This window comes from Dermacentor albipictus, chromosome 2 (genome assembly GCF_038994185.2).
Source record: "Dermacentor albipictus isolate Rhodes 1998 colony chromosome 2, USDA_Dalb.pri_finalv2, whole genome shotgun sequence".
In the NCBI taxonomy this organism is placed as follows: Eukaryota; Metazoa; Arthropoda; class Arachnida; order Ixodida; family Ixodidae; genus Dermacentor; species Dermacentor albipictus.
The window spans coordinates 146,644,428-146,670,043 of record NC_091822.1 but is presented as its reverse complement, the minus strand read 5'-3'; the positions used below and the strand labels follow the sequence as shown (position 1 = coordinate 146,670,043).

General features: G+C 48.2%; 1 protein-coding gene across 3 annotated transcripts in view; it reads right to left on the bottom strand.

Moving 5' to 3' along the window:
• Positions 1-25,616, bottom strand: part of LOC135904694 (death-associated protein kinase 1-like) — a 192,955-nt gene that overhangs the window by 69,312 nt on the left and 98,027 nt on the right. Inside the window, exon 1 of one of the 3 annotated variants that reach the window (XM_065435623.2) lies at positions 17,821-18,013. The exons of the other annotated variants lie outside the window; for them this stretch is intronic. Coding sequence (XP_065291695.1) covers positions 17,821-17,940 — 120 coding nt within the window. The 5' untranslated portion in view covers positions 17,941-18,013. Of the gene's footprint in view, positions 1-17,820; positions 18,014-25,616 lie in introns of those variants that run through there. 3 annotated transcript variants of the gene reach the window in all.

Here is a 25,616-nt window from a genome sequence, read left to right as displayed (position 1 = left end):
AACGCCCTTGTATACTGTGCATTGGGTGCGTGTTAATAACACTAGGCAGTCCAAATTAATTCGGAGTCCCAAACTACGACGTGCTCCACAATCATATCGCGGTTCTGGCACGTGAATATTCCAGAATTAAGATATATTAGTGGAATTCCGTCATGTGTTTCTTTATCCCTATATTTTTCTTGCTTTTGTTTAACCATGCGCTACTTTTTTTTTCAGTCTCCTTTATGAACCAATGAGCCGCGAAATGCGTATTATAAAGCTGTGTGCCGTTGTTCGCCTGTCGAGATACAAGCGCGCGCGACGATCCAGCCTTCAGCAAGCGCTGCAGCGCGAGTTCCGTTACATATAGCTATTTACAGGATGTTCGCGGCGCGCAGTCCTTAACAAGCGCTCACGAGAACTGCAGACAAACGACATTGAAGGTCGCTGAGATTTTGTACCAGGAGACAAGAGTGAGACGACTAGGCCAGGAGAAATATTAAAGCTATACGCTCGCTAAAAGAGGCAAGAGAAATAAAGGGCAGAAGATTTTCGCAGCTGTTGAAAATGGCAAAAACCACGTCAGGTTAACAAAGTGGGGCGAAAGGACATCGACGACGATTCGCAAGCCAGCAACCGGAGTGTTAGATATGCTAACGGGCGAAGTTGAATAATTTATTTGTTTAATTAATTCATTAACAGCTCAACGCAAGCACAGACACGCAACTCTCTAATAAAGAGAAGGAAAAACAACGCAGGAGCTTCTTGCAACGCGAGGTTTGCCTGCTCCATGCGCACGAGGCTAACACCGCCATTTCAATTTAGACTACAACAATTAGCTTATATATATATATATATATATATATATATATATATATATATATATATATATATATATATATATATATATATATATATATATATATATATATATATATATATATATATACATGCCAAGTATATGCGTATCCTCAACCACCACGAGTTCAAGTGCACTATTAACCTGCACAGAGGCATTTAATTACCCGCACTCGAACCTGTTTTCTGCGCTTAAGATTTTAGTACGCGTTTGTCAAACCTGTCTCTCAAACGCAGTCACAGGCCTAATTTAACAGTTACACAAGCCCGTTAGACCACTTGACGTCTCCCCAAACGAAACGCCAGGGAGAAAACAACAACAACAACAACCAAAGCGAGACCTGAAACCCAGAAAGCCGAAACCTGAAGCCCACGGTCACACGCATGGCTGCACGTAATGCGCGGGCAGACACGCTACAGCGGCGCGCAGGCAAAAAATGTCGAAGCGTATGCATAACATGTACGCAGGACAACTGCGCGCGAAGTTCGCCGCGAAAGCAGGCATTAAGCTTCTTTCGGGCCCTCTTCGAGGAGGAGAAAGAAAAAGAAAAAGATTAAACGTTGCATTTGGGGCAGCTTTCCACCCACCCGTGTTTTCTTTCAAGCAGCGCGGGGGACGTACGACTGCATTCGGGGCCCTAATCTTGGCTCCCGGATCGAGTCTCTCGCTGTGACCGCGATGCTCGATTCCGTGACCACCGCGGCGGGAGCACGCAAGGCCATTGGCCGCAAACGCAGCCCCCCAATGTAGTAATTGCGAAGAACTTCGGTCTGGCTCGCACACGGCGGAAGAAAACGAAGGAATAGGTGGACGCGTGCTGCTCAAAAAGAGCGAGCGCTTTGCGGTCGTTCTATTTATTCTTTTTTTTTTTTTTGACGCAATCATTCCGTGACCGCGGCATGCGCGAAAGAAGGAATTAAGCCGTCGATTATTGCGAAAGATTGTCGATTAACCTTCTTTACTAATTATAGCTAATCGAAAAGCGGGAGCAAGAAAGTCACCCGTAACGAACTTTCTATTTCGAGAGAGTCCGTTCCGTTCTTTTCCTTTATATCTATCTGCCAGCTCTTCACAGTTTTCGCTGTCTCACCAGCGCTCTCGATATGCCAACGAAATCTCTTCATCCTTCGGCTCGCTGTCGTGCTTTGTCGTCTGCGAATGACGTCTGACTGTCTTTACTACAGCGAACTGTTCCACCACAAAACTCGGCGATGCGCTCTGTATAACGCACACAACGGTATCGGTGAAAGCCCTATAACAATGAGCCAAGTGACTGGCCGAATGATTGATTAATGGACATGAACTCTCCGATGATCGGCACTACAGTACAGGCCTCTTTGACGCGGTCAAACCGCGCAGGTAGGTCTCATGCGACCCGTCCACACTGACCCTCGTAACCAAATTCGTCACAGTGAAACCTAGCACGTTCCACTCTCGCCGCCAGGTTGACTCCCGCTCCCTTTTACACAGACACACAACCCTCGACACTGCAGACATTCGAGCCGCCGCAGGCCACGCGATCGAAACGAATCACGACGGCGAGGCTAAATTGCTAAATTCCACGCCGTCGTCCTGCAGACTCGCGCAATTCGAGCGCACACACGCACGCTCGTAACGTATACGCACGCGCAAACACGTGACACGCGAGCGGGCGGGCGACTGCGGTGCGGGCGCCATGCATCGCGAAGGCTACGCTTTCCTTCCTGCACGGTTCATGAATGATAGACAATGGGCACTTAGTGCGTCATTTCCGAGACCCCATGCAGAGTACACGTAGGTGTATGTGTGTGTGTGTGTGTGTGTGTGAGTGCGCGCGCGCATGGTAGAAGAGTGGAGGGTGTATCGTTTGTGTTCGTCGGCGCACAGTGCAGAGGCGGGACTGCGTGGAAAGCGAGGAGCGAGCATTGGCGCGCGGACAGTTCATTACACGCGAGGCGAATGCCTGGTCACGCGTAACCTTGGCGTTCCGCGGCGGGGACGACGATCTCTCGCGACCAGCGGAGCCGATCGAGGACCTGCGCAAGATCAGCCCCAAATGCGCGCTAACCAACCCGCTTGACGGGACACCGCCCGGATGTGCATGGCGAGCACAGCCTTCGCGCTGTTTTCGGGACAACTCCCGCGGCGAGAGAAGCTGCCTCTTTCTTGCTACAAGCGAGAAGTAATTTGCACGGAGGCAAGGGACCACTGAAACCAGGCAAACCACAGGGAGTTGCTGTGCTCTTAATCTGTAAAAGGGGGTAACCAATGCCCTAGGGAACTTGAATAGCGTCTACGGCAGGCGGAACACATTGTAAATCCTAAGCGCTGTGACATACCGTGACAGCGTAGTACACCACACGTCCTGGTTGTGTACATGTTCCTCTTCGCGATGCTGAAGCTTGAACCCAACGTGGAGAGTAGCCCTAAACAGATAGTGGTTCTACTCTAATTCGCGTGTCTCCACTGGCTGGATTTACGGTTGACTTATTTGTTTGCCCGGTCGCAGCACTTCACTTAAATTACACCTTTATTTCGTCCAAATGCACTTGACCTACGCGAGATCTCGCTCTAAATTCTGTGAGCGCGCTGCGTAAACTTATAACCAAAGGCAGTGGGGTTTATATAGCCGGGGTCACACAAACACGCTCGTAAGTGTGTCACACGCACACTCCACCGCGATTGCAGACATCGTATATTCAGGGCATAAACTCCTTGCTTTCGCTTCTCGTCACTTGCCTTCCTGACCCCCCCCTCCCCTCCCTTCTTGTTTATTTTCCATTTTCTTAGCGTAGAATGGCCACTCGAGACGAACCCTAATCAACAACCCAGCATTCGCCCATCGCTCTTTCCTGCCCCTTGCATCAAATCACTCGCCGCCGCCACAACAAAAATAGCCGCTTCTGAAGGCGCAGTGCGTCACGCGCCTCTATATTATTATACAGAAAAGTGGCGCGGTGAGAAGCGATACCGGCTTCCCGAAAGCGGCACGACCGCTCTTAAAAAAAAAAGAAAGAAAGAAAGAAAGAAACGAATCATAAATTGAGGCCAATGTGGCAGGGAAAAAAACAAATAAAGCTCACTCTTTTTTTTTTTATTCAATGACAAACCGAGCCCCGCCCGTCACGCGAGAGTGTCTTGGCGGCGGCGGTGGTGGAGTTCCACCGGCGCCTCATAGCGCAGCGGCGGCAAAGTGGAGTGAGTCACGGCTTCGCCACGCAACAACAACACCCGCCGTTCGGGTGCGCGTATTATAGCAACGCCCCGCGGCACCTGCACACAACGCCGCCACTTGCGGAGTCCGCCGCACGTAATTTTCTTCCGTCTCATTCTCCGACTCGCCGTCGCATGCCTGCGCCTGTGACTGCTGCACGTCAGGGGCTTTTTCTTTCTTTCTTTCTTTCTTTCTTTCTTTCTTTCTTTCTTTCTTTCTTTCTTTCTTTCTTTTCTTTTTTTTTTGCGAGCTACATAGCATTAGGAATGCTCCGCCCCAGACGCACACCGCGCGTGGCCTACAGAGCCGCGTTACGACGCCATCCCTTCCGGTTTGCCTAAGTAACGCGGAGGTCTGCGGCTATTGTTTTACCTTCTCTCTCATTAAAGAAGAGTGGTGGGCATTTCGTTCGAGGTCGCTGCAGAGCAGACGCGCCGCCCATCTTGGGCCGGTATTCTCAAAGTTCTTGCTCTGAAAGTGTTCGTTCGTACGAAAAAGTGACAGCCAATTGTGATGCAGAACGTACCATTAGCGAAGGCGACCGGGCCAATGGCTAACTGCTCCAAGGGCACGCAAAGCTTTCGAGCATTCTCCATCATGGTCTCTCGCGCTAAACTACGCTAACCTCTCTGCGCTTCCAACAGATCCACGCTACAGTGATGAAAATAAGGTATAGCTGGTATACTTATGCTTGTGGTACGTTTCATGGTGACTGTTTAGTTGGCCTTATTCTTACACATCCTCGCCCCTATCTTAATCCTCATCATTCATCCAGCCGTTGCTCTTTGTCGCCTTGCTTCTCTCCTGTTCAGTGCAGCAGGGAGAAAACACAGTCTCAAGCTGACGTTTCCCTTTCCTGTTAATAAAATCTCTCTATAACTTCGATCTCACCCTTTGGAAGTATAGTAAAAAGCCGGCCGCGGGGCCCTTATAGGCTTGTATGCCTTCCCGTAAACTATAGTTCTCTGCGTCTCTGCCGGACTAGTTCTGCAAATTTCGCGAATGATAGGCGTAACTAAGCCGTGTACACAAACACTGACGGTATACCTGTCTCCCAAAGACCACCAGCGACGCCGCCTCTCAAGGAAGTTCACGTATGCGGGCGTCATCTTTAAGCACACATCGAAACTCGGTGACAGTGTTTCTCTCATCCACCCAAGCGACTCGTCATTACGGCAGGCACATGCGAGAGCAGGCCAACAAAAAAAAAAAAAAAAGCAGCGAGAGAAACAACGACGTGGAATGCCGTTGTGACGAAGAAACGTCCCCACCCTTCCTGTTTTTTCCCCCTTTTTTGGGCGAGACTGAAACAGAAAGAATGAACGGGTGCCAAATTACGCGCGCTCGACGAAAGGCCTAACGAAGCGTGTCGTGGAGACCGTCCCAGCTGAGTCACGTCCGGCATATAGCATCTGTGCAGCGCGAGGGTGACGACGACGAGACACCCGAGACCAACGAGCCGTCGGTTGGAAGTGGAGGCAGGCCCGCGAAACGAGGCAGAAACGTAACGCGCGGAGATGTGGGAGCGAAGCAAGGTGTGAGTGAGTCAGGCGAGGAAGACGGCCGTACAGCGCATACCTGTTCCACGTCAAGTGTGCCCGTAATTGTAGGCGGTGAGGCGGCGTTACGTGTGGCAGAGGGTCTGGTACACGCACTCTCTGAGCATCTCATTTCAGCGCTCTCTCAGTTCAGCGACTTTCAGCGGCTTCGGGGAAGCGCACAGCGCGACGATATATAGGTGATGGTCACATCATCTTTGTTTAGTGTTCGCACTAAAAAAAAAGTACTAGCATACAGGTTTCTTTCGAATGTGCACGAGTATGCAAGAATACAGTACGCAGCGCCACGTTCCATGCATGACTCCGTTTCTCCAGTCTCTCTGTTCAGCGTTATACTGACTCTTGAACTATTGGAATATTTGACTGAGCGAAATGGACAGTTACATTACTTACGCGGTGCGCTGAACGCATGGTGGTTTATTGCGTCGTTTTACAATGCTGTTGTGCTCTGCTCCCGGAATGACTACACTTAAGGTGGTAATGGCTGCCTCGTGTGCAGTAGTAAACGCAGCTAATAATAACGCCAGTAAAGGCGTTATAAATTACACAGACACTCTGAGCCCCGCGTCTGGGCAGCACGAAATAATTGCGACCTGCGATAGACATCATAAAACGCCAAAGCTGCTTGAGTGTAAAGGAATGAGTAGAATGCATGTCTTGCCAACCACACAGGAGTATACTGCTCCACGTGGGAGAAGAGCCAAAGAAGAACCGCGGGCGCTTGAAATTATAAACCCTTTCGAAGGGCGTGATCTAATTAGCAACACTTCATTTTCATACCGAATTGATTACAAATTGTTGGAGTTTACCGACGCTCGATTAGAAGCGTCTTCACCCTCTACGATCGTGACACATTCAATAAATGAGTCTTAATTTCCCCTGGCGTATCTCCATCTTTTATCTTGCCTCAGCTGCGCTTAAGTGGGCCTGCACGAGGAAAAAGAATCTAAAACAAAAAAGAAGGCAAAACGCGCACGCGATCACGGCGATTAATGGGTTGTCAACCGCATAAGAGACACAGACAAACCAGCACCGCGTACCCACACATAACCTCACTATATAGGGCTGCACTGCATGCTTCGCTTAGTCGCCGCTATGCAAGGAGAAGAAGAAATGAAAGAAGGAAACCGCGCGTTTACAGTCGAGGGCACGCGCACGCTCGTCGACATCGTCAAGGTAACGAATAATTACTGCAGACAAAAGAAGGACAAAAGCCAGAGCTGCGATCAAGTGCCGGGATAAGCTCTTTCTTCCAGGCACATGCACGGCACGCAGCACACAAGGCGCGTGCGCCACTACGGATGCCTCGTTAGCGCGGTGCACTATAACCGCAGCGAGACGTGTATAGACAGCGCCAGCCAGAACCTCCAACGACGCGCACTGCGTGATGTGATTCGTGTACGCGAAGCAACTCATGTTTTTCCGAGGCCACTACACGCACTCGCGGTACACGACTGTTCCGAGATTTGGTTCTTCTCTGTCTGCGCCCCTTTCTTGTCTTTCGGTCTGCAGCGCATGAAGGGAGAGAGAGAGAAGAAGAAAGCCGTAATAGACAATAAAATGAACGAGGCAGAGACCAAACAAGGGAATAGCTCTACAGGCAGACGGAGCTCTAGTGTGGGTGGGGGTGGGAGCACGCGGCATCGTTTGAGAAACCTGAAGAGGAAACCGCGGGCAATGAGGAAGGTCTCGAGGAAGGCCGGTGAAGATCACGCGAAGACGGGCAGAATAGAGAAAAGGCAAAAAAGAAAAAAAAAACAAGAGGAAAGGCAAGCGAAGAGCTAAAGGAGCGCGTCTGAGCCACATCGTGCTGTCAGAGGTCAACGTCCATATATGCGCGGGCTGTGCCGCAGAAGAACGTGAACTGCACTTCCCGAAGCGAAGACGATCGAGTCGGACACTAGATTTAAAAAAAGAAAGAAATGAAAGCGAAGAAAAAGAAAGCAACGGGACGTACGCCAGCGAATGGACCAACAGACGGACGAGCGGACAGGTGAACCCACGGAGCGCACCGCATACGTCGATGCAATCATAACTTAGTTAATGGTTCCCCGCGCAGGACAGGGCGGGAGCCCATCACCCAACGCGAATGAGCTTCCACCCCTCTTCTCCCACCAGCAGCTTCGGAGGCTGTGTCACGTCGGGAGTCGAATCAGGAACTCTGCTAGTGCTACAGCACGTACGTCCGCATGACGACGCAGACAGAGAGCGCTTGCCATTTTACTTCGTGGCTAGGTTGAGCAAATGAATGGAAAATTGTACAGGCGTCGCCGAGCGAAGATTAAGGGTGGCGGGAAGGGGAGAGGGGGGTGCGGAAGGCGTGTGGTACGGCACTTCACGCGAGAGTGCTGGCGCATCTGCCTCCCTCCAACCTTTGTTTGCGGACAAAAGAAAGTCCGGATAAGCAGCGCGCTCGCGTGCCACTTGCGGCTGCGAAAGCGGGCACACAAGCAGCAGGGCGAAACAAAAGACAGCCGCAATAGGTTGGCCACCATAGACCCCGCTTTTATCTTTTTCCTTTGTGCGTCTGCGAAGACCTATACCTATCTGTCTCGCTGATGCATACGTCGGGAACGGCCGAATGAAAGGAGGCAAGCTCGCTTTTCTTCACGCACGTCTTGAGTCGCAGTGTCACAAAGAAAAAGCCAAGGGGAGCTTCTTATGCGTCGTCAGAGCAATAAAAAGAAAGAGGACAGTGGTGAATAGAAGTGAAGGGTTGCGATGGCAAGCCGGACAAGGCGCATGATTACACTTTCGCAAAATTAGCCTCGAAAAAGAAATCGAGCAGACATCTTGCGGTCTGCGCTGACTCGAGGTCAGGAACGGTCCTTTGTTTGTGTTTTGCGAGATACAGATGCTGATGATGATGATGAATAGGAGGAGGAGGGGAATGAACGGGAGAAGGCAGGGATGTTAACCAGAAATGTGTGTTGTTGGCTACTCTACACTGGCGGACGGGAAAGGGGGGATAGAAAGATGAGAAAAAAATGAGAGAGGAAATTGGAAGTCGAGCAAAGGCGAAGTACAATATAGCGTGTATGCCGACTAATCTCTCTTCCAGCTACGCACGCGCTGTTTCTGTTCGCGGCTATCTTAATAATTTTCGGCCTCCTTTAGTCACTATGGCAAAAGTGCCCTGATTTCCGAATTAAATAAATTCAGCTTCAGCTCATTTTCTTCCGACTCTCTATAGCATCGCGAGCTCCGATAAGCCCAGAACAACATCGTCACTATGGGCAGGATGATATAAGAGGGCTTCAAAACAAGCGCAACAGACAACATACAGATTGCATTCTCTCAGGATATGCCATCTTCGCAAGCTTAAGGGGTCTTCGTTTACTTGCTCAAACTAAGAGTGACACTTTGCGGAACAGCCCGGCTTTCTCCAACTGGCGTGTGTGTGAAGTGATTTTTAAAGAGAAATGGAAGAGATAAGTGCAGTGCCGTAACTGTCTCTCACTGGAGGACACCCGGCTGCATCCTACATTGAAGCTGCACATTCCATCGAGCTTCCCCCAAAGTGATGCAACTTTACTGTGGAGCCTCTGGTTAGGGGTGGCTTTTTCGGAAGCCTACTCATTTCTTATTGGAATGTCCGACACAGCCATCTGTAGCTCGTGCAACTGTGAAGAGACGATAGAGCACGCGTCGAGCTTTTTCAATCCCTAAAGCATCGAGCGCGACGTTCTTCGTAGCGCGTTAAACCGATTAGACAACAGACAATTTTTAGAGACTAAGGTTTTCGGACCATCGTCCCATGCATCGCAGGCTTACAAAGCAACGCGGGCACGGCAACGATTCGTGAAATCGACTGGCCTCAGTGACCGATCATAGGCGTGGAGTGATAGACAACCGCATGTATTCACACTGATATAACACATTCTGCCCTCCCCTTCTTTTCATCCCTTACACTCCTTCTCCCCGTGTAGGGTAGCAAACCAGACGTGCGTCTGGTTGACCTCTCTACCGTTTCTTCCTTCTTTCTCTCCTCTCTTCTCCTCTATTTGCAGCATCCATTACGGTTTCTACTCTACTGCAAACACACACACACACACACACACACACACACACACACACACACACACACACACACACACACACACACACATATATATATATATATATATATATATATATATATATATATATATATATATATATATATATATATATATATATATATGTACACCGTACGGGTGGAGCGTAATTTACTATTGTTGCTGTTGTAGGGGTTAGGCGGCGGACTTCGTAGGCTGTCTCTCATGCGGATACCTGCGGCTGAATTCGCAAAGCTTCTCACTGAAGGAGTTGCAGCTTGCGATTGGCTAGCCGCCTTCGCTAACATGTCCGAAATCATGATTGGCTGGCGTCTACTTTTACGAGTAGTTCTAGCTCAAGCGCGCGCGTGTGTGTGTGTGTGTGTGTGTGTGTGTGTGTGTGTGTGTGTGTGTGTGTGTGTGTGTGTGTGTGTGTGTGTGTGTGTGTGTGTGTGTGTGTGTGTGTGTGCAGTGGCGTAGCAACAGGGGGGGCCGGGGGGCCGTGGGCCCCGGGTGCAAGGGGCCAGTGAGGGGGGGGGGGTCGTATACGTCTGAAGGCACCCCTCTCCGCCGGCTACGCCCGGAGAGGTGGGTGACAGAAGACCTATGGGCCCCGGGTGCCAGACGACCTAGCTACGCCACTGTGTGTGTGTTTGTGTGTGTGTGTTTGTGTGTGTGTGTGTGTTTGTGTGCGTGTGTGTGTGTGCGCGCGCGTGCGTGCGTGCGTGCGTGCGTGCGTGCGTGTTTGTGTGTGTTAGGAATACGAGCCTTAAAGGGCGACTCCGGCGTTGTTATTTTTTTACCACATAAGGATACTGTCATTTTCAAATGGCATTGACAGTCCTGTCACGGGTAGGGCGATTCAATTTGCTTGGAAATTCATTAATAGTTTTAAATAACCAATAAACGAGATACCGAAACCTAAACAGGTAGCTGATTCGTGTGGCGGCACGATGAGTCGATGACGTCAGATCCTACACTACAAAAATGTAAACACGGATAACGAGTGCTAAACACGCAGTACACTTGGCGAAAATGCCGAAGAAGCGAAACTGATGATGTCTCTTGAAGAAAGGTTTTACAGAGTTTCCAAACTAGATAGCAGCGATTTATGCGAGTATTTCAGCGGCAGTGGCGATCTAGTCTGTGACGTCACAGACACAGGGTGGCCAGAAGAAAGTTAGGAGTCGGGAGCGCAACCAATCTTTAATATTCATTTTCAGGAAAACTATATGAGTTGGAGCCATACAGTTTGGCACAGATAATCAGAGCGCAAAGAGAACATACATTCAAAATTTCATTATGATCAGCGGACATCGAAAAATCGGCGCAGTTGCCCTTTAACTACTCCACGGTCAAAGAAAGGAAAGAAATGAGTGAAGGACGGAGAGAATGGCGACTCTGGAGGGCGAGGGAAACGAAAAAAAAAAAACAGAAAAGCAGCTCAGCCGAGCACATCGTACAGAATGCGAGAAAAAGAACGCAACGAAAGGTTAAAAAAAAAAACGGAATTATGGAAACAAAGTGCTCGGCCGAAGGTAAAAAAAAAAGAATCAAAAGCACACTGGAACGCCACGTCGTAGTGGACAAAATGCAGCCGACCCGCATTGCGAAGAAACGCCGCTCTCTGGCCTTCGACGCGTGCAATGAAGCGCTCCCCTCCCCCCCCCCTCCCCCCCCAACCCCCCTCTCCGCGTCGTCGACGTGTGACAACGCGGCCTCGGGCAATGCCTCGGGCGACAGGATCCTCGAAGAGCCTGGCCGCCGCGTCCCACTTTCTTCGGGTGCCGATTCCTCGGCCCTCCTCCTCCTCCACGCCCCTAAACACACACGCGCACTCACTCCTTGCTTATCCGGCCGCTGCCGCGAAAGAAATAAGCCCCGGACGAGAAACGGGCAGGTGGGTTATCCTCGCCGCACGCGGCAACCGTAATCACGGCGACGCCACCGGTGTGTGGCCGGTAAAGTTGGGAGGGTGTCGGGCGCGGTGTCGGCTGCTACACCTCCGCGCAACGCCACGCTTCGCCCGACCTCCCCCCGTTTCTGCTTAAACGAGCATCACGGTCACGAGCCGTGCATCTTGGGTTTTAGAACCACACCCTCCGTTTCCTTTATATTTTTTTAACTTACCGACAGTTTAAAAAAAGGGGGTCAAGAAAAGAAAAGACGCTCGATAGTTGTTTCGGACCTGTCCATTCTCGTGTTGTTCTTGTAGTCTTACAACCTTATTTTTTGTTATTTTGTCTTATCCGTGATCCGTGGACTAGTGTTTTGTCTTCATGTTATAGGCTTGTATTATTTTACATCATCATTGCCATTTTTTGTTCTTTTTTTTTGTTCTTCGTACCTAGGATATTAGAGCAGCCGGCCCCTTCTGTAGCAGAACTTCCATATTTCGCATTTACTAAAGGAGAAGAAAGGAGAAATGTGCCGTTGTTCACTACTTGTGCAATCTTTTTTTTTTAAGTGCAGAAAATTATGGAAGTCAGTCCCTATTTAGGATCACTATGGCAAAGTCACAAGCACTACTCAGGAAAGAAAAATAAATTTATTAATAAAGAGAAAAGATGAGAACATCTACGAACATCACACACACACATGCACCTGGGTCACATAATTAAGTCAGAAAAACACAAGTAGTGTCGTCATGCCCATCAACACTGGAGGCACGGTTCAGTTATTCGGTGCAGTCATCAGATCTCGTATATGAGTGATCTGGCATGGGCTTCCGCTATGGGAAGAATCGCGCACAAGTATTATCAAATTTGAGGTTCATCCCCAACTTCCGCATAAACTTCTTAAATAGAAGGAAACACTAAACATAAACATTGAGCTGGGATTCGTTTAGCTGCACGGTATTCGTAAATGTAATATTCGTGGCGAAGCAGCGACATTTACGCACCTCTCTGGACACAATAGTGGTTTCGCACACTGAATTCACAGATGCGCAAATGCGCTTGTTTTCAAACACATCGCTGGAACGTGCCTGTTTCAGGCCTGTGTGCAGCCTTGAGTTCAAGTCTTAGAGCGACGAAAGCAATTAAGTCATAGTTTCTACTCCCCAGGACAATAGTCAGTGATCATACGGTTTCGTATGATAAAGAATGAGCCCCGGAGCCAGGCCTTCTAGCGATCGTTTTCTTTTACTGTTCTCTTCGCCATTAGTATAACTGTCTTGCATGTTGGCGCGCCGTCGTTGAAATAAGGCAGTCTTGCCTACTCTGCGCGACTGGCGATAAGAGAATAGGAGCAAACAAATCGTTACAAAATACGCTCACTCGCACCAAATTCACAAAGCTTTAAATTCTAACGTGCGCTGTCCGGAACAGGCCAGCCACCTTCGCTAATACCGGTGTTCGTTCGTACGAAAAGCTGCAATGTAAGAACTGTTTTGTTGAATGCAGGCCCTGCTCTTTTTCGAGACGGTGCGTCTCCGCTTCCTTTCCTCTATTCAAGAAGGACACACTGATTTATTCGGGGGCGTTATATTTAGTTCGCCAATTTCCATTTGCGTGCTGGGCAATTATTCTTTACGTAGAGACTTTACCGCCCATGCTCAATTAAAAGGAACGGATCGGTAGCCATGATATGGCTCACTATATATATATATATATATATATGTACCGATGAAACAGGAGGCTGTTAAGAATGGAAGCAAGTACCGTACTACAGGCTTGTGTAAGGGCCAAACTCCCAACACAATTGGCAGCCCAAAATTTCGACACAAAGTTTTCAACGGAGAGGCAATCGCGTTCGGTGTTCCGACGCCGCGAGCGCGCGCATCGGCAAATTTTCGCGCGCTGCGTACTTCCGCGTGCCGCTACTAGACGGCGAGAACCGCGCATTGGCCTCTGATGCAATGGTACATCCGGGGTGAGCACAAGTCGCCGGTAGCACCGGCACCGCTTTGACCAAGAGGTTCGGTCCCGTGTAAGGGCCGCACCTCGTCAAAATTGTGAAAAGGAGAGTGTGGCCTCTACACGAGCCTATACGGTAAGTGAGGGTAGAGACAAAACGACGAGGCACTGTGGCGCCCAGCACGTACACACTAGGGGACATTTCTGACGCTGCGGCAGTTGGGGTAAGCGCGTAGAACGAGCAAACAAAAGCGGCCCTGCCGCCGGCGGAGGAAAATACAAAGAGGTCCATCGTTAGCGAGATAAGAGAGAGCGGGTGGCTAATTTGTGACCGCAAGGAACACCCGCCGCCACACGCGCACGGCCAATTTCGAGGAGGACTGAGGGCGCCCTCAAGTAAAACTTGACTGTGACATATAGGCTGTGACTGTGACATGACTGTGACATATAGGCTTAACCTCGGCTGAACGCGATCGGCATCGGCTCAAACTGTGCGTGCGGATGGAGAGGGCTGAATTTCGTGCAGCCAACAACGCAACACCACTTGCCTCCCATCTCTTGCACGTCTACTTGGAACGCAACTTCTCGCGACAGCAACTTCTCACGTCATGCATGCACCAACCAGCTCACGATCGTCGACTCCTCGACGGTCTCGTCGCTGTCGTCTGCTTGATTCTGGCATGCTCTGCATGGAACACTCCTGACGTCATACACAGTGTGGCCTGTAACTGAAGAGGAGGCAAGGTAGGGTGTTCGAGGCAATAAATTATTTCATTTGTAAAGGAAGTGTGAAACTCTCAAACCTGCTTTTTTGACACAACGGAAGTGTTCAGAGGAGTGTACCCAGCGAATTTCGTCGACATCCGTTGACATCGAAAAATCGCCGGAGTTGCCCTTTAAGCAGTTCATTTCACCCTTTCACTCGGCAAGGGAATTCACTGTTCTTCCACTTGACCAATTGGAACAGTCGCACAGTCGGCAAGGTCCCACCCTTGGTGTCCCACCACCCCGCCGGACTCCACCTCTGGTGTCCAACCTTCAACCCCACCCTCCGTGCAACGAAGATGCAATTCCATGTGAAACCGGGGTCGAAGCTGCTCTCACGAATTCGTTAGCGTAGGCTCTTTGCAGGTAGAGAATGAGCGATGAGAGTTTGGGATCCCAGAACTCGTCTCGTTCGTCAGCTCTGGGTCGACGAACGCGTAATGGCCGTCAATGAGCTTCAAGTGACGCTGGTGTTGTTGCCAGATTTTTGGTATCAGAGGATGTTGAAGCGTGAATGGCATTCTATAGCTGCACGCTAGCCGGTGTTCATCCTTTGTCCAAAAGGACCGCCAGGCACAACAAGGCAGAAAGATCAGTGAGGTTGTTGCGAAAATATAATATTGCTGTCTAAGAGGTGCTACTGCAGTCTAAAAAAAAAAAAGAGGGAAAGATTCACCGACGATTACTGTGCTCCCTAATGCGTAAATTGATCCCAGCCCTACACTTTTCTTTTCATTTACGTACTCAGTGCTTACTCTCTCCCTTCCTCTTTCTATTCCCCTTTCCCCACCCCCGGTGTAGGGTAGCAAACCGGATGCTGTTCTGGCTGACCTCCCTGCCTTTCCTACCCTTGTTTTTTTCTCTCTCTCTCGTGGTGCATTGACTGGCGCATACAATCTGTCTCGTGCGGCACCTTGCAAATTGAACGAAGTGTGGCACGACTGCCTCGCTAATGGGGAGATTGAGAGCCAGCTCGCGGCGAAATCAGTCGCCGCAGACAGACCTGCGCTCATGCAGCGTTTTGTTTGCACATATGGTACCGGTGTACGCGATCGTCGCATGCCTTATCGTTGGTGTCATCGGTGAACGGATGACGCGCGCTACTCTGGCGCCATCTCGTAGCGATCGTCGCCGCGGAACACGTCTTCCGCGGCACTACGATTTTCTTCTCACGCTTTCGCCATACCCTCCTCCTCCAATTTCCTCCTCACGCTCTCGTCGCCATCGCCGCCTTTCATCCTCCGCGGTCGCTCTTTCGTTTTTCGCTGTGCTCGTTTGCTCGGTTACGCCGAGGGGCGACGAGGTAAGCTCCAGCCACAACAACGGAAAAACACGCGCCGCAAAAACTGCCTCGCGGCAGCTTTGTCGTGCGGCGGGAGAGATCGGTTCTGGGGCGGCTTGCACGAACATGCAAGCAGGAGTAGGCGTGCGGTCTAGGCGTTGCCTAGAGAACATTGAAGAACGCGTTCTTAAATTCGTTATTATTTTCGGTATTAAATGTTAGTGGAAGCCGCCCGTGGACCGATTTATCGCGGCTTTTTGCGGCGGGATCCGAGCCGCGAATCACCGGAGACCAACGAGAGCGGCTCTTTAAGTGACGTGTACGAGGGAAACTAGTGTCACGCGGACACGCCCGACCACTCGTTTCGTACTCGTATTTGGCATCAGCCGGACCGCTCGTTTCGTACTATCGTCTGCTCGCGCCAGCTCTCGCTTGTTTTGGTTTGATTGGTTTTGTCTCGTGCGCGCCTGTTTTCATTTTCACGGTTCGCGATTGTTTTGTACAATGATGAGCCTAAACTGAAACGTCCTGATGGAAAGGCTTTTGGAGACAGTGCGCCATATTCTATTTTGTACAAGACAGAGCCTGAATACAAGGACGCGGAGTGTGGCTGGTGTTGTACATCGAGGGACGCCGACGCTTAAGAGGGCGTTTTAGCTCGGGCCCACTCCGACGGGCCCAACTCCGACAGCGTCATACACATGTAAAACGCAAAAACACTTTTCTGAGACAACTCCTGGACCAATTTTGATGAAATTTATTGCATTTGAGAGAGAAAGTCAAATTCTAGTGACTCTTGGACGGGGAATTCCGATTTAGGGCCTGAATATTGTTACAAAAATTTTCAAAAACGCGAGACTTAAAAAAATATAGAAGCACGAAGTTTATACCTTAATAGCTCTGCATCAAGAACAGATATAGCGGTTCTGTAAACGGCAGCCATCAGATCATTGAAAGTGCACAAATACGATATGTCATTTTTTGTCTTACGTGAATTTGTTACGTTGTGTGCAAGGGTTCTGCAACAGTGATATTTCCATATTATTATTTTTTTGAGGTTCAGGTGTAACATATCAATATTTGTCCTCTTTAGATGTACTATTAGACAAAATTCACAGAATCGTGATACCGTTTTTGATTGCTGAGTTAGAGTTGTAAACTTGATAGTCTCGTTTTCTGAAATTTTTTTTATTTTTGCCAGTCTTTAATAAAAATTGACGACCTGATTCAAAATTTCGAGACCGACAGTCACTAGATTTTACGTTTTTGTTTTAAATGCAACAAACCTCGCCAAATTTGGTGCAGTGGTTGCCGAGAAAAACGAATTCTCCTTTTACATGTATTTAGATAGGAGCATGCACCCGAGCTAAACGGCCGGGCGCGTAAGAATTGCGCACAAAATCTTTTCACCAAACGAACTATAATCTTTCGCATTCCCACACGTAAACAGCATCTGCGAAAGTTTTATACGCCGGAAAAACGTAGGCAACTGTGAGTCACTACTTCTTTTTAGAACCAATTGCTACGGTATTCCTTTCTCTATGGCTACGGTAGGTCCACGAGGCACCACTTCGTATAACCTACATAGTTTCTCAAGGGACCTACGTAGATTATTACACAATATTTCTTAAATCTCAATATTTCGCAAAAAGAAAGCTTACGTGGCGCATGCAGTCGTACACCTAGCACAAGCCTGTTATCTAATTTACGCTTTAAAATAAATTCACCGGCAATTAAGGTACTCTATAATGCGAAGTTTTAGCGCAGCTTACACGTTTTCATTTCGCGATACATTGAGGCATCGCACCAATCACCGCACCGACAGGCAGACCCGCGACGACCGGCCGCACAGGTTCCGCTTCTCGGCAACTGCAGCTTATAATGCAAGCGTAATCTTTACCGGGAAAAGCTCGCGGCGAATGCTGCGCGCGAAGGCGAGCTTTCTGGTTCTTTTATGCGTTGCATATTGCAATCACTCAGGTCAGCCCTTGGGCGCGGCCGGGCAGCCACCATTGAGGGTATGAGCCATTGTTCATTGCTGCGCGTCTCATATGTGGGTCTATTCTCTTTTAAGTTTGCTATGTTTGTTATTAAGTTGCTTCTATTTTTATGCGTTGCATATTGCAATCGCTCAGTTCAGCCCTTGGGCGCGGCCGGGCAGCCACCATTGACCTCTAGCGCAACCACGTGACGTGACGTCACGACAGCCGAAGCTGGGCCCCAACTCGCGCAATATGCAACGCATTCTTGGCTTAACCAAGCTAAGCCTGGCCATTTTTTTTTCTTTACCCCGCACGGCTGGTGCCGCTGTTGCCGCGAGTGCGCCGACGTGAGCGCCATTTGGTGATGCTTCAGGGTGACTCCTTCCGCTTTCCTCCTCGCGCTCTCTTGGCCGTCGCCGTCTTTCATCCCCCGCTGCGCTCCGCGTTCGCTCTTTCATCCTTCGCTGTGCTCGTTCGCACGGTTACGCCGAGGCACTCCGACGCTCAACGCAGGAACGAGCGCCTAAGAGCAGCGCTCTAAAAAGGAAAAAGAAATCGGAAGGGAGAAATTTTATAACTCTCCGAAGGAAGGACGCGGCTCTTCCCATTAGGGCACTAATATATCTAGCCTCACACAACAACAAAGGAAGATTTACGCGTGGAACGCCACAATCAGAACGCATCTCTCATGGTGTGTACGCGCCGTGCTCGTACGCTATATACAACGTCAACAGACACCTTGGTTGTTCAGTGCTTGAAAGCAAATTACAAGCTTCTTCTCCGCCTCCAGAACTGCTCGTGGATAGCGACGAAGCGCGGTTGCTCGCCTGTACCTAGGCACCACGTTTACGCCGCGGACGACATCAGATATCCAGCTGCCATAAAGATCTCGGGGGGGGGGGGGGGGAATCGGAGTTTCTTCGGAATGCCGGCCGTCGAACTCTTTCTGTGTAATTCGGTGTTTCAGGCAGTTATTGCCGAGAAAATAACACCCTGCCTCCGTCTTTCTCTCCCTCTCGTTGCACGCGCGTGTATATGTTTGTTTGCAAGTATCATCCAGATACTTGCACATTGCAAACTAGTATTTCAGAATCCGCCCTTCTTCCCATGTTTTCGGAACATGACCTCAAATCAATCCTTTTCAGTCTAAAACCAAATAAATCTCCCGGAATTGATGGTATTTCAATATTAGAGCTGCGCAGAACTTTCGAAGCAATAAAAGATGTGCTACTACTCATTTTAAACAATATTATTACCACTGGTATCATTCCCGATAATCTGAAGAATGCGCTGGTCATTCCTCTTTTTAAAAGTGGCACACGCAACAATATTGAAAACTACCGGCCTATTTCTATCCTTCCATGCATTGGGCAGATATTGGAAAAACATCTGCTCAAGACAATGAGCAGCTTTTTAAGCAATCATGGCGTGTTATCTCCTAGCCAGTATGGTTTTGTGCCGAATCAGGGTACGCAGTTGCTGCTTGAAGATTTTTCCGATACACTAAACTCTGCGTTTGAACACAATCAGATTGCTTGTGCACTGTTTCTAGACGTCCGCAAAGCGTTTGACAGCGTCTGCCATAGTATACTGCTAACCAAACTTTCTTTGCTAGGCTTTCGGGGTGCGTTTTTGCGGCTTCTGAAAAACTTCTTATCTCATAGGCAACAACTTGTGTCTATTGGAAAATTTCGTAGCAGCCTGACTGAAATTAAAGCTGGCGTCCCCCAGGGTTCAATTTTAAGTCCGTTATTATTTAACCTATATTTTAATGATTTATCTAATGTTGTGAACGTCAAATTATATCAGTATGCTGATGACACTGTCCTTGTTTCACACGCTCGAAGTTACACTGACGCCATCTCTTCTTTACAAATGGCAACAACAAGAGTGATGGACTGGTTTCAGAATAATGTAGTCCATATAAATGCGTCCAAAACTCAACTAATCTGTTTCCACAACCCTGTCAAGCAAGTTACCCTATCCTCCCCGTTATATTTGCACACATCACATTGCAATCCCTGTTCGTGTGCCCCTGTGCAATACGCTTGTTCAATTAAATACCTTGGGGTCTTTTTTGACAGTGATTTATCCTGGAACTCTCATTTCGCATATATTTGTCAAAAACTTCGCGCAGTGTCTTGTGTTTTGTATAACATAAAATTTTACATGCCATTGTCTGTCCGAAAGCTTGTAGTACATGCCTTATGCTATACAGTGTAATCCGGTATGGGATATCTACATATGGTCATGGCGCTCAACATTTGGTAAGCCGGGTCAACTCCGTCCTTCGTGGCATTCTGAAGCATGTTGCTTATGATGTCTCCCCCAAATCTGATGTGTTCAAAACTTTGTCTTTACCTGATTTCAATTCTTTGCTGCTTGAAACTGTTATCTTAAAACATTTTTGGTTAAGTCAGTATAAAATTCCTTATGTGCCTGTCCGTTCCCTGAGACCAAAGAATCCTTACATTACGCCCCGCTGTAAGACGAGATATGGTCGAAGACTTCGTAACTATTATGTCCCAGCAACAGGCACGTACCCAGGATATTTTTCGGGGGGGGCCCACCACCTCGATCATCATCATCATCATCATCATCAGCCTGTTTTATGTCCACTGCAGGACGATGGCCTCTCCCTGCAATGCGATCTCCAATTACCCCTGTCTTGCACCAACCGATTCCAACTAGCGCACACGAATTTCCTAATTTCATCGTTCCGTCTAGTCTTTTGTCGTCCTCGATTGCCTTTTCCTTCTCTTGGTAACCATTCTGTAACCCTAATGGTCCAACCGTTATCTAACCAGCGCATTACATGACCTGCCCAGCTACATTTTTTCCTCTTGATGTCAATTAGAATATCGTCTATACCCGTTCGCTCTCTGATCCAAACCGCTCTTTCTCTCTCTTGACGTTATGCCTAGCAATCTGCGTTCAATCGCTCTTTGCGCGGTCCTTAACTTGCTCTCAAGTCTCTGCCACATATGTCAGCACTGGAAAAATGCACTGATTGCATACCTTACTTTTCAATAATAATGGTAAGCTTCCAGTCAGGAGCTGGCAATATCTGCCGTATGCGATCCAACCTATTTTTATCCTTCTGTGAAATCCCTTCTCATGATCAGGGTTGCCTGTGATTAATTGGCCTTGGTAAACATGCTCCTTCACAGTATCTAGTGGCCGACTGGCGATCCTGATCTCTTGTTCCTTTGTTGTTGTTGTTGTTGTAGCCTGTGGCACGTGTGGCTCCTACCCACGATGGGGAATTGGCGAAGAAATGGGTGGATTATTCCAAAATAATATAGAGCATAAATTTCCTAATATCTATGCGAATAGCATTGAATATGGTTGAATTACCGGCTAAAATAAAATCAGGAAGGTGCTGTTGAATGAGGAATAATTAATTTAAAAGTAATAAAATAATAGAATTTAGCAGGATATTCGCTTAGATTCTGTAAGGAATGTTTGGACAGCGAAGCATGCATCCCTGTGGCTGAATTCCAAAGTGGACGCCCCGAACAAAAGAATTGCAGGTTCTGTCAAGTCCAGGCCAATTCTTCGAAAAGGTATCTCCAACAATCTTTTTCTTAACGCAGCAAAGTAGCGGCAAGATAGAAGAAAGTGCTGTATCGTCTCCTCTTTCTCACAAAAAGAACAAAGGGGAGAGGGAACCAAACCCGACCTGTATAAATTGAAATTTAGGGAGGGAATGCGGCAGCGTAATTTTGTGAGGCAGCCCTCAAGCATCTTTGTGTAACAAGATTCGCTATGGTGTTTATACTCTGGAGAAGCTGTCAAATGTGGGTTTCTGGGTTTCTGTGGGTTTCAAATGTGGTTTCTGTCAAATAGGAGTTTCTGTATTCTGTTCATTACTGTTTCTAAGTGAGGTATCGTGACTCTTGGTACTGTATACAGGTCAGCTTAGAATTTTTCCGCTGCTTTTACTATATCTTCGAGATTGCTGATGATATTCCCCTTTTTATCTTTTAGTGCATACATCATGATTTGTCCTATGCCAGGTTTCTTTTTTACTGATTTCAGGCTGCGTTCATTTTTTATGGCTTCTTCAGTGTTTCTCATGTTATAGTTTCGAATATCAGTTATTTGCGCCTTGATCAGTTTTGACAGTTCCGCGAATCGCGTAACGCTGTGCGGCCGCCAGTCCCATACAACCGCGTAGAGCGCAGGACTGTGCGATTCTAGACGTACTGCGCTCACCGCGAAAGGTTAGAAAAACACCCACATAAGCACAGCAGAGAAGTGGCTACGTGAGGCGGTTCGACCGAACACTGTAGAAGCGTAATTCAAAACAAGTATTTGTTCTCCACTTCCGGCGGCGTTTTCTCTACTTCCTTTTTCAATAAAAAGATGTTGATCCATAAATATTCTCATAAAGAACGCTTAACTTTTTTATTATTCGCTTTTGCTTGCAGTTTGGTTGTTGCCGTGGCTCTCTCCCTTAGTATATCGCTTAATTTCTCAACTCCTTGCGATTTTTGTTTCCAGTTGCCAATTTTGCACGAAACGTGCTATACAGTTAGGGAAAAACAGACGAGGTAACGGGCGACAGTCATCTTGCTTATGGGTTTAAGGGTTATTGCAGAGTTTCATGCTGGACGCTCTTTCACGTTATTTTATTTCCCACCTTATCTAACCCATATCACGTGTATATGGTTCCGGACATCTGCCAGCGTCGCGGCGAGCCGTAACTCAAGAAAATAATGAAGCAAAGGGAAAAGTTAAACGCAATTGGCGTTTTCTCCGGCCGCAACTCGTTCCATGAGAGTACAGGCCAGCTGAGTAACAGCCGCATCCCTCTCCTGGTCCCAGGATCAGCCTAAACAAAGAAGGTTGAACTAACAAAAGCAACAGCTATGCGCGTGAGGGTTGAACAGCTGGTGACAACTGAACGCATCGCGAGTGAATCGCGCGGGTGCGGAATCTATGAGAAACCTGTCCTTCACATTACAAGAGGTGCCGATAACTACCGCCGTCTAAAAGTAGTGAAAAGGGCAGCATAATGCTGACCGATGAAAAGCTGTCAAGTCTCAATATTGATCTGGTGGCGTTTTAGGAATGTGTGAGGAGTGGTGGCGTGGGTGGGGAGGGGGGGGGTGTATGCCACTTGATTTCGGGGGGGGCCCGGGCCCCCCCGGGCCCCCCCCTGGGTACGTGCCTGCCCAGCAATGTTTAATCTACTTCCTCAAAGCATACAAGATGTGAAAACAAAATATGGTCTTAGAAAGGCTCTTAGACACATGAATGCGTGATTGGAAGCCTGTCATGTGAGTGTGTATGTGTGTTTTTTTTCACTGTTGTTCAATAACGAGTTACTGATGGCTCTGTCGCTGTCTGCCAGGCACTGCCGTTCAAGCCCACTGTGGCTTTGGCAGGCCCGATTCTTGCACTGTATGTTTTTGAAGTCATCAATAAAGTATTATTATTATTATTATTATTATTATTATTATTATTATTATTGTAGCGTTTACTTTCCCGAACCGCGTGCCTTGCCGACACGGCATGCAGCTCGTCGTGCGATAAGCACACGATTCAGGAACCTAAACGCTCGCCGTTGTGTCCATTTTTTTTTTTCTAGTGAGCCAGGAACGCGACAGGCAAGTGTGTATGCCCCATCATCGAAGTATAATCCTAGCACCCCCACCCCCTTACACACATACACTCACACACGCTTATATCGTTCCAATCTGTGTGTGTGAAGTGATTTTTAAAGAGAAATGGAAGAGATAAGTGCAGTGCCGTAACTGTCTCTCACAGGAGGACATCTCAACAGCACTGCACGGGGAAAGGGGTGTGGGGAGAAAAAGATGGAGATAGTGATCGGAAGTAAAAAGGAGAGAGAGACCGGAATAGCAAAAAAGAAAAGACGACAATGTAGGCACCGGACTTCGTGCGCTATACGCCTACTGTCCTGGCACGCGTTGCGCATAGCAGGAAGAAAGCGCGCGTCGAAGCAGGAACTGCACACAAAATATACGCCGGGCGCCTTAACACGCTTACACGCCTCCGAAGGCCCCACTATCTCGACAAAGAGGTCCTGTCGTGACACCCGAAGAAGGCACGTCATGTTCTCTTCTATAGCAGCCTAATCAAACCGGATGCCCTCCACGGATGCGTCTGAAAGCGCCCGCGCAAGTACACACGGACCTTCAAAAAGCTCCGAAGCGTTCGTCCGGCAAATAAATGCCGGCTAGCATATATATATATATACACGGTTCTCGTGTACTCACAGTCATATGATGCCAAGGGAATATATAGCCGATAACATATGGTTGTGATTATCAAAATAAGAAAACGCGCCGCTCGGTTGTCTCTTCTCGTAGTTCATTAGTTTTCACGTAGTTCTTGAGTCAGTAAATCATGGGTGTTTTGTGTACCGAAGCCAAAATAGGGCTATAGGGGCACCGTAGAGGAGCAGCACCGGATTAATTCGCCCACCTGGCTTTCTCTAATGCCCGATCGCCCCTAGGTCTCGACGCAGCATTCGGAAAGCCTTTCCGGCCAAGCAGGTGATTATGTAAAATTGTGAAAGAACGCTTCATTGCTCACTGCTGGCTTATGCAGGGTGTTTCAAGTAACTTGAGCCAAACTTTAAAGATATGCAAATGCCACGTAGCTGGACAGAACCATGCAAAGTAATTTTGTTTGCCGTCGCTTGGAGATACGCAGATTATTTCATGCATACCACCTAAATACATAATTAGTCTTAATTAATCAAGTTCCCAATTATAATAATTAGATGAAAAGTGACAATGTGAAAATTGTAGGCCAACACGAAAAATTTCCGACACAGCTTTCTGTTGCTCAATACGTACTACGCAAAAGTGTTTTTCCGACCGTGAAAGGAGCCCGCGAATTCACGCAACACTGCCGCGCGACGGCAATTTTGCGTTTAATGATAAATCGGACACAAATATTCATCACTGAAGATGCCAAGAGTGAAATCAAGATATCAAGTTGTGTTATTTTGCTATTCTCTCTTATTTTTTACTTCTTTTTGCTTATTTTCTATAACGGTCCATTTCTACCCCCTCTTATTCCTCCTCCTCCTCCTTCATTGAAGAGTAGCATATAAGAAAATACTTCTAGGCGAGCAAATATCTATGATTTAAGATAAAGATATCTCTATTTCTTCACCTTTACCTGTTTAAACCAAGCCCATTTAAATTGCCAAGTCATACTACCAGAGCCGCGCAAATGCAATTCTGCAAGGTGTGAGCTGGGCTACTGATCGGAGAACGCAGACAACAAGCAGGTGCAAGGAAGCGCGGCACAAGTGACCACGCGAGAGCGCAGAATGCACCGGCGTGAGGTTGCGAAGGGAAGAAACCAGTTTTGCGGTCGATGCAGAGGTCGCGAGGAGATCTTCGAGAGTGTTCGTCACAAACAGGCTGCAGCGGATGTGAGTTACCCGTCTCGACGGTGTTGCACTTCGATTGCTCACCGCGGTGTTTTCCTCCTACGTCGTGTTTATTTTTAAAAAAGAAAGCAGCTCCGAGACGATATCCTTTCGTCGAAAGTGCTATAGTTACCTTTATCCGAGCAATTTTCATCACTCCTTCGTCATTTGCCTGGGCCCGTGCAAGTACAGCGTTTGCCCAAACTTTAGAAACCACCGGACGCTCGTGTGCGGGGATGTCGCACTGGGGCAACTTTAGAGAGTCTCCCGTGAACAATTAGGGGTGCTGAAACACTACATAATTGAGGTAAACAGATCTGCTTATTTTCCTGAGCTGCCACAGAACGTATGAGTGGTGCAGAAGCGCCACCCAGGTTAGGGTGGATCGAGATTACAATTTGGCGCAGCCATGCCACTGCAGTGAAATCTTCTAAAGCTGTCTTCGAATGTTCGTACATAGCTGAACGACAAGTCGTCTGCCGCTATAATACGGTAGCGCCAGCGCAGCCGCTTCTTAGTGGAATAGAGGGCTTGGCGCATTACGTCACAGAAGTAATGCCAATGTCACAGAAGACTAGCCAATGGCTATGGGTCCAGTAAGGCTTTCGTATTTTGTAAAATATGATGTAAATAACGAATGAATGAATGAATGAATGAATGAATGAATGAATGAATGAATGAATGAA